The sequence below is a fragment of the Epinephelus moara genome, chromosome 2 (assembly GCF_006386435.1).
Source record: "Epinephelus moara isolate mb chromosome 2, YSFRI_EMoa_1.0, whole genome shotgun sequence".
Taxonomy (NCBI): domain Eukaryota; kingdom Metazoa; phylum Chordata; class Actinopteri; order Perciformes; family Serranidae; genus Epinephelus; species Epinephelus moara.
Genome location: NC_065507.1, coordinates 1,097,893 through 1,113,746, shown reverse-complemented (window position 1 = coordinate 1,113,746; position 15,854 = coordinate 1,097,893). Strand labels below are relative to the sequence as shown.

Here is a 15,854-nt window from a genome sequence, read left to right as displayed (position 1 = left end):
GCTGTTGGACTCACCTGCTCAGGTAGAAGAGGAGCTGCAGCTTTGATTTGGTTCATTTCTGTTACACTCACTTTGTTCTTTTACTGACGACTCTCTGGTTTCTGTTCAGAGCCTGTCAGGTTGGTGGGAGGATCCAGTCGCTGTGCAGGAACACTGGAGGTAACATGTGAGGATAAGTGGAGACCGGTGGATGGTGATAACTGGAGCCTGAAGGAAGCAGCAGTAGTTTGTAGACGGCTGAACTGCGGCTCTGCTGTTTCAACAGCATCAAGAAGAGAGTCCACAAGAAGACCTGCATGTACAATAAAGACTGCATGTGTTCACTCTGGATCTACTCTTAATGACTGTGCAAGACCATATTCCTCTTACAAAGTCGTGGAGGTCACCTGTTCAGGTAAGTCCATCAGTGACAGTCAGTGGTTTTCATTGGACTGAACTGTAAAGTTATCGAGGTCAATGACATCCTAAAAGGTGAAAAAGTGGTCTTGTTCCTGGAAGATTGGTGCGTCTCTCTTGAATTGAAGGTCATCAGTATTAATGTTACAGTTCCATTATGTGTCCCAGTCAGTGCTTCTCAAAGTCAAGGATGCCTCCTTGTAGGACGGGTCCTTCCAAGTTGGGTCCCACAGAGACTCGGCGTGACTCCCTCATAGCATTTGGTGAACACACATTGGAACAGGCTAATGAGTGCCTAGGTGTGCATCACTGAAGAGGCCCTGCCTTCAATTCCAGCAAATCATGCAATATGCCTGCTGAGGATACACACATGCATCCTTGAAAAATCTCTGAAGGAAGGACTCAGTCCTCTGTAGAAAAAGTCGAAGGATCCTTGTCACTGGAACAGTCCTTTGGCGGGATTCGCTGTCGTAGCCACCTTGAAATTCAGCCATTTAAGGATTCATCGTTGACTTTGAGAGGTGTTTCTCCATTCCTTATGTTTCCTGCACTCCCGTCTGTCTCTCTTGCCCTTTTCAAACGGAGATTTTGCAATACTGCCGTAAAAAAGATCCGCCATTACCCCAGCTTTGCTTCCATTTGCCGCTTTTCTGGAAGCAAAAGAATCATGATGTGTGACACGATCTCTAGTGTGATGGCTCCCCCATTTTTCACAGGCATTGATTTGGCTTTGTTACTCCCCCACTGCCGGCTTCATGGTGGAGTAAAGCACCTCCTTCCGCATTCCTACATTTTACACAGAACAGAGAGGCGGGATTACAGTGTGTCATTCCTGCCTTGAATAGGGTCTATAAAAGGTGCTTTAGTCTGTGTCAGTGACTACCTTCACATGCAGAAAATAGTCAGTTTTATGTCCATGTTCCCAAAAAGAGAATATTCCTACTAAGCTGTTTATATCTTTCATGAAAATGAGTATTCCACTAACATCAAATCTACATGCAGCCCAGCATGTCTTGATTAATGTGCCCTGACATGACATTTATGAAGTCAAAATATGGAAAAGTGGAAGAGCTGTTGCTGTTGCCAGAATTTTTTCAAAGTTTGCCACCGGTGTCAGGCTTGTTGGACTGTACGAACTCAGTCTCCTTCTTTCAGTCCTTCAACCACCTTCTCGAAGTGGTCAGTGTTGAGAAACTTGTGGATGTCCAAATACTTCCTGATAATCCAAGTCTTTGACAGTATTTAAAAGTAGGTGTGTTTCTCCTTATAGACAAGAAATGTAGGCTTTTCCTTTGGGCATGCATCTCTACCCCCATCTGCAAACTAGTGCAGGGTGGTATACCAGGTTACCAATTTCCCGTACGATATGATTTTTTTTGTGCAAATCTTAAACAACTCTCCAACACTCGGTAAAATACAGTGGTGTGCAAAGGTCCACTGTGAGTAGTTAAGTAAGCAGAAGATGAACTGATCTCCAAAAGGCATTAAGTTAAAAATGAAACGTGCTTTTCAACATTGTAAGCAAGATCTGTGTATTATTTTTGTCTTGTACAATTTTAGAGTGAATAAAAGGAAAGGAGCACCATGCAAAAGTTTGGGCACCCCAAGACATTTGAGCTCTCCTCACCTCCCTCAGCTTACACACCTGCCGTCCATCAGCTCATCATCTCCTCAGTATAAAAACCCTGTCTCCTCACTCATCGTTAGATTTCAACTACTGTGGTCATCTCTAATTCTCAGGCCTTTTTAGTACTTTTCCTGAGAAGTTTGACACTCCCTTGTATTGTGTTCTGCCACTCCCTCAGATCACTGCATTCCCATCTGACTGCCGGTCTCGTCTGTCTGCCCACCTAACTAGCCCATTTACCTAACTTCCTCCCCCACTCGGCTTCACTCCGGCCCAGTCGTGCTCTGGTGTTCCCCAAACCTCTGGACATCCTTCCCCCATCTCCTTCGCCCAACCTCTGCAATAGATCCTATTTTCTTAAACCTTAATTTCTGATCGTAACACATTATCAAATAATTGTGTTTCATACAACATAACAAAGACCTCATCACAAGGAACAACCTCAATGATTTCTCTCTCTGTCTCCAGACTCTGTCAGGCTGGTGGATGGGACCGGTCTGTGTTCAGGCAGACTGGAGGTGAAGTCTAACCAGTCTAACCAGTCTAACCAGTCTAACCAGAGGTGGTCCTCAGTGTGTGAAGCTGACTTTGACCAGCAGGATGCAGAGGTGGTCTGCAGGGAGCTTGGCTGTGGGGCTCCTTCAGTCCTCCAGGGGGCGCTCTATGGAGAAGTGGAGGCTCCAGTGTGGACCAAAGAGTTCCAGTGTGGAGGCCATGAGTCTGCTCTCCTGGACTGTAGAAGCTCAGGCTCAGATAGAAACACCTGCTCACCTGGCAAAGCTGTTGGACTCACCTGCTCAGGTAGAAGAGGAGCTGCAGCTTTGATTTGGTTCATTTCTGTTACACTCACTTTGTTCTTTTACTGACGACTCTCTGGTTTCTGTTCAGAGCCTGTCAGGTTGGTGGGAGGATCCAGTCGCTGTGCAGGAACACTGGAGGTGAAACAGGGAGAGTGGAGACCGGTGGATGGTGATGACTGGAGCCTGAAGGAAGCAGCAGTAGTTTGTCGAGACCTGGACTGTGGCTCTCCAGTTTCTATAGAACAGAGGTTGGAGTCCACGAGAAGACCTGCATGGTCGATGACATCTGAATGTGTTCACTCTGGATCTGCTCTGAGGGACTGTGTAACATCATATTCCTCTTCCACTTTCTTGGAGGTCACCTGCTCTGGTAAGTCCATCAGTGATATCATCAGTAATGTTTTCAGTGTGTTCCTTCCTCTGTAAATCAACTGAACTGTAAAGTTTCCAGAACAACGACCTAAGTGACAGAAGTGGTCTTGTTTCTGGAAGCTCAGTGCGTCAACACCACCTTAAAGTGGAGATGAAATACTGAAAAATATGACTGTAGTTTGTTTGATTTTTACTTTAAGGGGCTTTCACACTGCCACACAGTATTTCGCCACCTTGTTATGTCAACAAGAGCAAGGCGGCAAAGGCTGAGCATGAGACAGTTGGGGTATGAAGTGGTTACCACCTACATGCAAGCACACACATTTTGCTCTGCTGGGCTGAGTTCACCGAGTTGAACTTGTGGTTGCTGCCTAGCTATAGCCGATCAAATAGAGGGCATGACTGAATCTAAAAGAAGACAAAATGGAGGAGCTGATAATGTTAGTGTCTGACAACCCAGAATTACAGTGCTAGCAACTTATGAGGACAGCCAGAAGGAAAACTGGGCCTAGGGTAACATTTCTACCAAACTTAAGATGACTGGTAAATCGCCCAAATATGTAGAAAGCCTTGGTAGTCTCAGTGATTTCTGATGTGGTGTTACAGTATGCAGCTACAAGCTAGCATGCAATTCTGCCAGTGTTCACCGGAGCACCTGCCTGGCAACACAGCTGGGGACCATGGCAACAGCGTCATAGCTGATCGACTCTGGAGGCATTTTAAAAATGCTTTGCTTTTTGGGAAAAAACCCCTGCGGGTTGGCAGTTGTCAGAGTGGTTACTGTGTGGCGGTGTGAAAGCAGCTTTAGGCAAGATAGGATTTTCACTCAGGCTGTCAAGCAATTAAAATGATTTATCTAATTAATGACATGCTCTGTGATTGATTAATCTAAATTAATTGTATGCATGAACTTTGGCTGTGAAAGTATTTAAAAAATTTCAGTTCAAATGAATGTTGTCAGATGTGTCGTAGTAAAGCGGCTGGATGTTGGACACAGCTGTCCCCCTGTCCTCGACCACTCAAACTGGTCTGCAGTCCATTCTGTGAGGGAGTCAGTGAGTCGGTCACAGGTAGACTGACTCAGTTTGTGTCTCAACACCTGGTCCAGTGTGGCGTGATGAGGCTGACTGCTAGCGTTAGCATCAGAGGCTGTGGGAGCTCTGACCTCTGGGTTCGCTGCTAAATGCTTTGTGTTGAGGTGATGTTTCAGACTGAAGTTCTCCGATGATATGAAAATTCCCTCATGCAGAACCTGCAGAGAGCAGTGCTCCTATCAACAGCTCCATCTGGGTGTTTGTTAAATGTAAATGTTCCATTCACGGGGCCGAGCAGCGTCGTCTCATCTGCCTCCATCATGTGACAAAGACACTGTGGCACCACGGAACATGATTAATCAGCATTAATCTTTTTGAAGTGTTATTTTTTTCTGTGATTAATTGAAATTAACGCATTATTATGACAGCCCTAATTGTTATTAATCCATTACATATACAGAACATGTGAGTGAACTGAAAGGTGGTCCAGGTGAGTTTCTGGGCAGGTATATGTGATGCTGGAGACAGATGTCTCAGAGTGAACTGTGAGCTCTCTCTGTCTGTCTCCAGACTCTGTCAGGCTGGTGAATGGGACCGGTCTGTGTTCAGGCAGACTGGAGGTGAAGTCTAACCAGTCTAACCAGTCTAACCAGAGGTGGTCCTCAGTGTGTGAAGCTGACTTTGACCAGCAGGATGCAGAGGTGGTCTGCAGGGAGCTTGGCTGTGGGGCTCCTTCAGTCCTCCAGGGGGCGCTCTATGGAGAAGTGGAGGCTCCAATGTGGACCAAAGAGTTCCAGTGTGGAGGCCATGAGTCTGCTCTCCTGGACTGTAGAAGCTCAGGCTCACATAGAAACACCTGCTCACCTGGCAAAGCTGTTGGACTCAAGAAACACCTGCTCACCTGGCAAAGCTGTTGGACTCACCTGCTCAGGTAGAAGAAGAGCTGCAGCTTTGATTTGGTTCATTTCTGTTACACTCACTTTGTTCTTTTACTGACGACTCTCTGGTTTCTGTTTAGAGCATCTCAGGTTGGTGGGAGGATCCAGTCGCTGTGCAGGAACACTGGAGGTGAAACACCAGAAAGAGTGGAGACCGGTGGATGGTTTTGATTGGAGCCTGAGGGAAGCAGCAGTAGTTTGTGAAGAACTGGACTGTGGCTCTGCTGTTTCTGTACAAAGAGAGGAGTCCTTCTACAGACTTGTGTTGGCGATAACTGCTGAATGTGTTCACTCTGGATCTGCTCTAAGGGACTGTGTAACATCACGTCCCTCTTCCACTGTCCTGGAGGTCACCTGCTCAGGTAAGTCCATCAGTGATATCATCAGTAATGTAGCAGTGATGTTTCCAGTGTGTTCCTTCTTCTGTCATTGGACTGAACTGTTATCCAGGAAAATGACACCCTAATTGGTAATGAAGCAGTCTTGTTCCTGGAAGCTCAGTGCCTCAACATCACCTTAAGCGTGTTGCATGTTATGGGGTTCCACTGTAGCTGGTGTGCGCTTCCTTAAAAAAACGTAACCACACATCAGAGCAACGGTGGCCATGGAGATACCACATGGAGACAACAAGAACTGTGACTGGTCAGCTTTGGGCTGCTTGTGTTTTCTCCTACATGTTTCTGATGATAGTGGGGATCTTAGAGAGCCAAAACAACATGGTCAAGTTGAAGAAAGTGATTTTCTTATTTTCAGAGACTGCAACTGAGAAAGACTCTGGTCATAATGTAAATACAGCAGAATAGTCTAATATTTAGAAACGTGGACTGAAATGGTCCTGCAGTGAATGTGTCACAGTGGGACTAACACACCCAGATCATGTGACTCCTGCATGTATACAGTCAATCAGACCCAAACTGGCCGAGGCGCTCTGANGTAGCTAACTTGTTTGTCCATTTTTTGGTCTGTGACGTAATAGGTCAACAGGAAAAAGGTCCAATACTAACAAACTGAAAGGGGGCATATCTCCACCTATCGTAGAGGAGTCGCACATACAGGGACAAGGACAGTAGTCCAATTAAATGGCCTAGTCGAGCTATAAACGTGGCTCGACTTAACTGTGCGTGGAAACGTACTGAGTGAAAGTCTCTGAACCACAGGAAACCAAAGGTAAGCAGACTAGAACACTCACACTGTAGAGTCATAGTTGGATGGTAACGTCAAGTAGCCACAGGCAAACAGGAACCAAGGACGTGGAAGCAGGTCTTGTTGTCAGGGACAGAAGGCTGGTACATTTACTGGAAATCAGATAAGACAGGTAGGTCAGAGGCAGGCAGGGTCGGCAATGGGAAATCATTCCTGGAAAAGTTCTGGAGAGTCTTGCATGAGTGGCGAAGAACAATCTAGAAAAGGCTGTCTGTGAGGTTGGGTAGTATGTACTGGCTGTGAGTTGTGAGGAACAGGTGAACTGAGTTGCCTTGATGAGGTGGGCATGACTGATGCTGATGCATGGGAAACCAGGGTCAATGGAAAATTACTGACTGGGGGCTGGGTGACTGGGCAGGCAGAAGCGAGCAGGTGACCAGAGATGCTGAACTGTTACAAAGGGTACTAAACTAGTATGTATTCTCTCGTATATATTAATAGCATTAATTATTTTTTTTTAAGAATTAAAAGCTCATTTCTCTTTGAAAGGGTGTACTGCATTATAATGCTATAATAACATTACATCAGTGGCATGAAATGTTCTTAAAATGACAAGTATAGTGCAACTATTTCTGGGACAATACATTGTCCAACAAAGAAGTAGTTATCATGACAGACCTAATGAGGCAAAAATAAGGACTTTGGTAAATGCCATTTCAAACAGCTGTGCTACCAGTTTACTCACAATGACACCAGTTCCATTAGAGACAAAGAGAACTGGGAGAACTACGTGGTTTGGTGGTCAATTATGGGAGTGAATTAAAAGGGAGTCCAGATGGTTATTTCTGTGCTTGTGTTTCCTAGATAAATTCTGAGGCTAACATGAAGCCGACTGCTGCTCTCGACTGAACTCTCTCTCTGTCTCCAGACTCTGTCAGGCTGGTGAATGGGACCAGTCTGTGTTCAGGCAGACTGGAGGTGAAGTCTAACCAGTCTAACCAGTCTAACCAGAGGTGGTCCTCAGTGTGTGAAGCTGACTTTGACCAGCAGGATGCAGAGGTGGTCTGCAGGGAGCTTGGCTGTGGGGCTCCTTCAGTCCTCCAGGGGGCGCTCTATGGAGAAGTGGAGGCTGCAATGTGGACCAAAGAGTTCCAGTGTGGAGGCCATGAGTCTGCTCTCCTGGCCTGTAGAAGCTCAGGCTCACATAGAAACACCTGCTCACCTGGCAAAGCTGTTGGACTCACCTGCTCAGGTAGAAGAGGAGCTGCAGCTTTGATTTGGTTCATTTCTGTTACACTCACTTTGTTCTTTTACTGATGACTCTCTGGTTTCTGTTCAGAGCCTGTCAGGTTGTTTGGAGGATCCAGTCGCTGTGCAGGAACACTGGAGGTGAAACAGGGGGAGTGGAGACCAGTGCATGGCTTTGGCTGGAGCCTGAAGGATGCAGCTGTATATTGTAGAGAACTGGACTGTGGCTCTGCTGTTTCAGCAGAATGGAGAAAGGAGTCCAATGAGTCCTTAGAGAGACCTGTTTGGATGATATCTCAGCATGCCCCCTTTGGATATGCTCTGAAGGACTATGTAACACCAAGTTCCTCTTCCAACATCTTGGTGATCACCTGCTCAGGTAAGTCCCTTAGCAATATCATCTGTGACAGTAATGTGTCTTATGTGTTCCTCCCTCTGTCACAGTGACAGTTAGTAGTTGTTATTGGACTGAACTGTAAAGTTATTCAGGGCAATGACATCCTAATGAAGTGGTCTTGTTTAGGACTGGGCGATGCATCGAGGTCGTCGACGTCATCGACTACATAAATACGTTGACGCGAATTATTTGCGTTGACGCGTTGGTTCAAACAAAAAAATGCCGGCGTGCAGCAGCAGTGCTGTGCTATTGTGCTATGGCCTATCCAAGTACTGGAATTTGTTATTTACGCGACAACACCTGAACGCAACACAGGCTCCGCTCCACTGACTGTGTGTACAGTGCCGTGCTGTATATATATATATATATATGACTCAGAACACAAACACATTTTCAATGCACACAAAAATATGTTTCATTCCAAATATAAGTAAAAGAAAATCCACATATAAAAAATAAGATTTATAAACATATTTGTGATGCACACACAAATATTTCTTGTTTTAAATATGTGCAATTGAAATTCACAGATGTACACATGTAAAAGTATTTGCAATTTTCATCAAATACATATTTGGAGGTTGTTACATTGATATATGAACTGTTGAACCTGCATTTACAAAGTGCTTTTAATTTGTAAACTTCCCTGCATTTGTGTGTGGGAGTTTTGAGACTCTCCTGACGTGACTCGATTCACAAATGCATTTTTTCTAAGACGGGATTGTCTGCAGCCAATCAGATGTCTCACTCCTTTACAGCCAGTCACATGAGTGCCTCCCCACGAGGAGTATTATATGACGTCATTAAAGTGCGCACAGGTGGGAGTAAGGTGAAGCTGCGGAGGCTGCAGTTTGCCGGTCCTCTCTGCTCCTCTGTCAACCACACGAGCATCCGTCCTGGGATACACAAATTTGCCTAAATGTTGATTAAATATGTACAGTAAATGAAATCAGCCATAGACTATGAAATCTGAGTTACTTTATCCAAGCACTGGAGTTCCTGGTTCAAAAGATAAAAGGTTTAAAAGCTTAGATTCTTGATTTGACATAAGAAAAACTGTGAGAAAGTGACTCCTGAAACTGATGCGACAGGATAAATCTGGCCCTCGAAATGGTGCTGGGTGGCCCCCCAAACATTTTCTGATTCACAGTGAAAATAAATTCATTCATATTAAGAATTTTGTGTACTTTTAAAAAATACATTGAACTGATTTCATACCACCACAAGACCACCGCCCTGACAACTACCTACCTGCAAGAAGCTAGAGTGTGAGTCATGACACTGGGAGCCTTCAGTTCAGGACACAAACAGCTGAGTAGATTACTCTTCTCTACGGACAAACAATACAATCAGACTCCTAAAAAAATCATGGGGGATCTATGAGTCGTGTTGATTGATAAGTCTGACATTCTCTCTGCGAGACGTCAGAAACACTTCTAAAAGAGTTTTCTTTGTGGATTGGTGTGACCTTTTTATCTCTGTCTGTCTCCAGACTCTGTCAGGCTGGTGAATGGGACCAGTCTGTGTTCAGGCAGACAGGCTGGTGAATGGGACCAGTCTGTGTTCAGGCAGACTGGAGGTGAAGTCTAACCAGTCTAACCAGAGGTGGTCCTCAGTGTGTGAAGCTGACTTTGACCAGCAGGATGCAGAGGTGGTCTGCAGGGAGCTTGGCTGTGGGGCTCCTTCAGTCCTCCAGGGGGTGCTCTATGGAGAAGTGGAGGCTCCAGTGTGGACCAAAGAGTTCCAGTGTGGAGGCCATGAGTCTGCTCTCCTGGACTGTAGAAGCTCAGGCTCAGATAGAAACACCTGCTCACCTGGCAAAGCTGTTGGACTCATCTGCTCAGGTAGAAGAGGAGCTGCAGCTTTGATTTGGTTCATTTCTGTTACACTCACTTTGTTCTTTTACTGACGACTCTCTGGTTTCTGTTCAGAGCCTGTCAGGTTGGTGGGAGGATCCAGTCGCTGTGCAGGAACACTGGAGGTGAAACACCAGAATGCGTGGAGACCATTATATGACTCTAACATGAGCCTGAGGGAAGCAGCACAAATTTGTAAAGAGCTGGACTGTGGCTCTGCTGTTTCAACAGACGTGAGAAGAGAGTCCCGAGGCAGAACTGTATGGCAGACCCAATATAACTGTATTGATTCTGGATCTGCTCTGAGGGACTGTGTACTGCAAGGTTATGGTTTCTCCAGCCGGGAGATCACCTGCTCAAGTAAGTCTATCAGTGATATCATCTCTGACAGTAATCATGGGTGTAAATGTTAGTTACATTATTGCTAAAGTGAAATTACATATTATTGTATAACAACGTATCTTCATCCATCCATCCATTTTCATTCACATCCACTTTCCCAGGCCAGATGAGATACATAATCTCTTCAGCGTGTTCTGGGTCCGCCCCAGGGCCTCCTACCACTCGAATGTACAGGGAACGCCTCCAATGGAAGATACTTTGGATGCATCCTGAACCGCCTGAACTGGCTCCTTTTGAAACAAAGGAGCAGCGGCTGCACTCTGAGCTCCGTCTGGATGTCTGAGCCCCTCCCCCTATCTTTAAGGCTGAGCCGAGACACCCTACGGAGGAAACTCATTTTGGCCACTTGTATCCGCAATCTTGTTCTTTCGCACAGGACCCAAAGCATGACCAAAGATGAGGGTTGGGACATAGATGGACCAGTAAATGGAACCCACCCACACCACTGCACAAGCTGCCACAAACCGCTGATCCATCTCACGCTCCATTTTACCTTCACTCGTGATCAAGACCCTGCGATACTTTAACTCCTTCACTTGGGGCAGTAACTCTCTTCCAACCCAGAGGGGCAATCCACTGTTTTCTGGCAGAGAACCATGGCCGCAGACTTGGAGGTGCTTCAGCTCACTTCAGTGTTGTTTATTTACAGTATATATCCCAATATCACGAATCACAATTTACCTCAGAGGGCTTTACAAACTGTACAACATATGACACACTCTGTCCGTCCAGCCTTGCACCCCAAGAAAAATCTTTAACAGGTAGAATAGTACAGAAATGTCAGGAAGCACAACTGATGAGGGCTCCCTCTTCCAGGACAGACAGACATGCAAAAGATGTTGTGTGGTCAGACTTGACCGACATTATATTATTACAGTACTTCAAGGCAAGGTTCAAGGCAAGCCTGAGCCAGCCCTAACTATAACCTTTATCAAAGAGGAAAGTTTTAAGCCAGCTCTTTGAAAGGGTACTTTGCTGATTTTCAACTAGCTTTGTATAAGAACAGTGTGGAGCACCTGGAGGAAACCCACGCTGACACGGGGAGAACATGTCAGAGCACCTGGAGGAAACCCACGCTGACACAGGGAGAACATGTGGGAGCACCTGGAGGAAACCCACGCTAACAAAGGGAGAACATGTCAGAGCACCTGGAGGAAACCCACACTGACACAGGGAAAACATGTCAGAGCACCTGGAGAAAACACACGCTGACACGGGGAGAACATGTCGGAGCACCTGGAGGAAACCCACGCTGACACAGGGAGAACATGTCGGAGCACCTGGAGGAAACCCACGCTGACACGGGGAGAACATGTCAGAGCACCTGGAGGAAACCCACGCTGACACAGGGAGAACATGTCGGAGCACCTGGAGGAAACCCACGCTGACACAGGGAGAACATGTCGGAGCACCTGGAGGAAACCCACACTGACACAGGGAGAACATGTCAGAGCACCTGGAGGAAACCCACGTTGACACGGGCAGAACATGTCGGAGCACCTGGAGGAAACCCACGCTGACACAGGGAGAACATGTCGGAGCACCTGGAGGAAACCCACGCTGACACAGGGAAAACATGTCGGAGCACCTGGAGGAAACCCACGCTGACACAGGGAGAACATGTCGGAGCACCTGGAGGAAACCCACGCTGACACAGGGAGAACATGCAAACTGCACACAGAAGGGCTCCCCCACCCCAGGATTTGAAACCCCCCACCCCGCGGTTTAAACCCTCTTGCTGTTAGGCGACAATGATCACCACTGTGCAACCATGCCACCAGGATTTTAAATTCAATTCTGTATTTTACGTGAAGCCAGTGCAGAGAAGCTAAAACCAGTCAGTACACGTGCTGCAGCATTCTGGATTCAGCTGGAGAGTCTGTAGAGACTCATTGGAGCAACCTGATAATAATAAATTTCAATAATCCAGCCTAGAACTAACAAATGCTTGAACTAGTTTTCCTGCACCTTTTTGAGACTGGATGTGCCAGATTTTTGCAATCTAAGGCAGTTGAAAAAAGCAGTCCTTGAGGTCTGTTCTTGGAGTTAGAGGACAAAGTGTGATCAAAGATTACATCAAGATTCCCTACGGTGGTGCTTGAGGCCAGAAACTCTGTGAAACTTTGTGAATAACTTGGAGGAATCGTTTATAACATGTACAAACTGAGAATAGTTTGATGAATCCAGCGCCAAACAGCTTAGTGTGGTTCCTTTGATGCCAGTTAAATTTTCCAGTCTCTGCAATAGGATGTGATGGTCAGTGGTGTCACTGGTGACACTAAGACCTAATAAGACAATTGTAGAGATGAGCCCTGTAATTTTCACCATAATCATAACATAAGAATCTGCACAATCTCTCTCTCTGTCTCCAGACTCTGTCAGGCTGGTGGATGGGATCAGTCTGTGTTCAGGCAGACTGGAGGTGAAGTCTAACCAGTCTAACCAGTCTAACCAGAGGTGGTCCTCAGTGTGTGAAGCTGACTTTGACCAGCAGGATGCAGAGGTGGTCTGCAGGGAGCTTGGCTGTGGGGCTCCTTCAGTCCTCCAGGGGGCGCTCTATGGAGAAGTGGAGGCTCCAATGTGGACCAAAGAGTTCCAGTGTGGAGGCCATGAGTCTGCTCTCCTGGACTGTAGAAGCTCAGGCTCAGATAGAAACACCTGCTCACCTGGCAAAGCTGTTGGACTCACCTGCTCAGGTAGAAGAGGAGCTGCAGCTTTGATTTGGTTCATTTCTGTCACACTCACTTTGTTCTTTTACTGACGACTCTCTGGTTTCTGTTCAGAGCCTGTCAGGTTGGTGGGAGGATCCAGTCGCTGTGCAGGAACACTGGAGATGAAACACCAGAATGAGTGGAGACCAGTATATGATACGTATAAGGAGTGGACCCTGAGGGAAGCAGCTTTATTCTGCAGAGAACTGAACTGTGGCTCAGCTGTTTCTATGGGACGGAGAAATGAGTCCTCAGGCAGACTTGTATGGATGATGAACTCTGGATGTGTTGGCTCTGGATATGCTCTGAGGGACTGTGTAATACCACAGTTCAGTTTCTATTTTGGGGTGCTCACCTGCTCAGGTAAGTCCATCAGTGATATAATCTCTGACAATACTGTTTCCAGTGTAGTCCTTCCTCTCTCAGTGGTTTCCATTGGACTGAACTGTGAATTTATCCAGGACAGTGACATCCTGAAGGTCTCAGGTGACATGTCATTTTTTTTACGCAGTGTGAACAGCACAAATCACATGAAACCTGATTATTTTATATCTAATTTGGGCCACTTTTCCACGTGGTCTTTAGTTGGATACAGATCAGATTTTTTTGCAGTACGACCCCAGTCCGAACAGTCATCAGAATTCACGCAACTTTTACAAAACTGAGAGGTCACGTGAACTGAGTGTCTTACCCAAGCTGTAACCTCCAGAGATAAAGAATTAAGCCAGCACATGCCAAAAACTGCAGCAGCTAGTGGCTTTTCTATTATAAAACCAACTCTACTAGTTCGGCAGGGAGGAAGAGTAAAATCAAAAACAGCCACAGTAAGAAGGTGAAGAAGAGCTGCAGACAACAGGCTCTTCCTGCACCTCTGCAAACAGCTCACCTCCAACATCAGCCCGCTGCTTTAAAACTTCATCACTCAAGAAAAACTTGTCATCAGTTTAAGACAGACCTTCAAGCAGGTAGCCCTGTTGTAATGGAGACACAAGTCCCTGCTGCACTGGACTGATGTGTAGAGTTAAATCAAACCAAACCAAGCCAGCACGTGAGTGAGGAAAACGGGTAACACAGACTACTGAGCTTCGCCCAACGGGACACACCTTGAGGGACCGTGTTTCTTCCTTCCTCTGTGCTTTATTGTGACATATTGTGTCAGCCAACAGTATCATCCCGCTCTGTTTACAGATGTGCTGGTTCAGCCCAACATATCTGTGTCCTCCATGGACGGGGTCTCCGAGGCCCAGCAGCAGGGGCTTCAGGTGCTCAGCGGCTCCAACTTCACCATCAGCTGCTCCATCCAGCCACAGTTCCCAGGAGGCTCCTTCCTGCTCAGCTTCACTTCCTCCAACTCAACACACAATTACAACTACACCCAGCCAGCTGTCAATCACTCTGCCCACTTCCTGTTTCCTGCTGCAGAGCCCGCCCACCAAGGAAGCTACATCTGTGTTTATCACGTCTACGTTTTTTCTCAAAACTTCTCGTCTGAGAGCCGTCTGCTGTCTCTCACTGTGTCTGAGGAGAATGTGACGCTGAGTCAAAGAGGTAAATGTTCATGTTGGTTTCACTGAATGTTCACTGGTTCGGTTTACAAACCAAAAGTCTGACACTGTTTAGTGTGAACGTAAAAATGTTCAATATCAACAATATGATCGGTTCAGCATGAGTTTTTTACAGTTTCTTGATTTTTGTCAGTTGATCATGCTACTTTTATTTTTAAAGAACGGCTGAACTTCCTGTTAAAGAGTTTGTAGTTTAATGGTTTTAAAATGTTGAGGACAACTTACAACTCTTCTGTTTCAGCGTTTCCACCGATTTTCATCTTTGCTCTTGTTCTCCTGTTGCTGAGTTTGACGCTGTTCTTTACTGGCATTTATTCATCTTGCAAGGTACAGTTCACACACAGAAATTTAGAAAACAAAACCACAGCCTCATGTATCTGACAAAAAGAATGTGTCTGCATATTTCTGACTTTGATAGAGTTTTATGCATCTGGCCCCAGGTATTGGCTTAAACACCTGGCTTTGGTGCCACAATCACCACTGGAAACACGGATATGTGTCAATAAATAACAACCAATGTTGTTTGTTGCGTAAACATACAGAGACAAGCAAAAGTAGAAGACGAACTGATCTCCAAAAGGCATCAAGTTAAAGATGAAACATGCTTTTCAACATTTCAGTGTATTATATTTGTTTTGTACAATTTTAGAGAGAAAAAAACTGAGAGGAGCAACATGCAAAAGTTTGGGCACGCCAAGACATCTGAGCTCTCAGACAACTTTTCCCAGGGTCTCAGAGCTTAATGAGCTTGTCAGGGCTCTGGCTTGTTCACAGTCATCGTTAGGAAAGGCCAGGTGATGCTCATTTCAAAGCTTTATAAATACTCTGACTCCTGAAAGCTTGTCCCAACAGTCAGCAGCCATGGGCTCCTCTAAACAGCTGCCTAGCACTCTGAAAACTAAAGGAACTGATGAAGACTAGAAGAAGATAGCAAAGTGTTTTCAGGGAGCTGTTTCCTCAGTTGGTCATGTCAGTAAGAAATGGCAGTTAACAGGAACTGTGGAGATCAAGCTGAAAACTCTCTGAGAGAGCTGCTCGTAGGATTGTTAGAAAGGCAAATCAAAACCTCTGTTTGACTGCAAAAGACCTGCAGGAAGATTTCTCAGACTCTGGAGTGGTGGTGCACTGTTCTACTGTGCAGACACACCTGGACAAATATGAGCTTCATGGAAGAGTCATCAGAAGAAAACCTTTCCTGTGTCCTCACCACAACATTCAGCCTCACAAGTTTGCAAAGGAACATCTGAACAAGCCTGATGCTTTTTGGAAACAAGTCCTGTGGACTGATGAAGGTAAAACAGAACTTTCTGGACACAATGAGCAAAGGTATGTTTGGAGAACAAACTGTTAAACACGGGGGTGGAT

General features: G+C 45.9%; 1 protein-coding gene and 1 long non-coding RNA gene across 2 annotated transcripts in view; one reads left to right on the top strand and one right to left on the bottom strand.

Annotated features, from left to right (window-relative positions):
• The window catches only part of LOC126400610 (scavenger receptor cysteine-rich type 1 protein M160-like), a 46,770-nt gene that overhangs the window by 30,006 nt on the left and 910 nt on the right, over positions 1–15,854 (top strand). The window contains exons 14-17 of the mRNA XM_050061465.1: positions 7,239–7,369; positions 9,607–9,799; positions 12,997–13,287; positions 14,113–14,472. Of these exons, the coding sequence (XP_049917422.1) occupies positions 7,239–7,369; positions 9,607–9,799; positions 12,997–13,287; positions 14,113–14,472 (975 nt within the window). The remainder of the gene's footprint in view (positions 1–7,238; positions 7,370–9,606; positions 9,800–12,996; positions 13,288–14,112; positions 14,473–15,854) is intronic.
• Positions 11,416–11,877, bottom strand: LOC126403535 (uncharacterized). The gene is made up of 3 exons (XR_007571322.1): positions 11,802–11,877; positions 11,714–11,757; positions 11,416–11,669 (listed from the first exon to the last, which is right to left on the bottom strand). It is a non-coding gene; the product is annotated as an uncharacterized LOC126403535 (long non-coding RNA).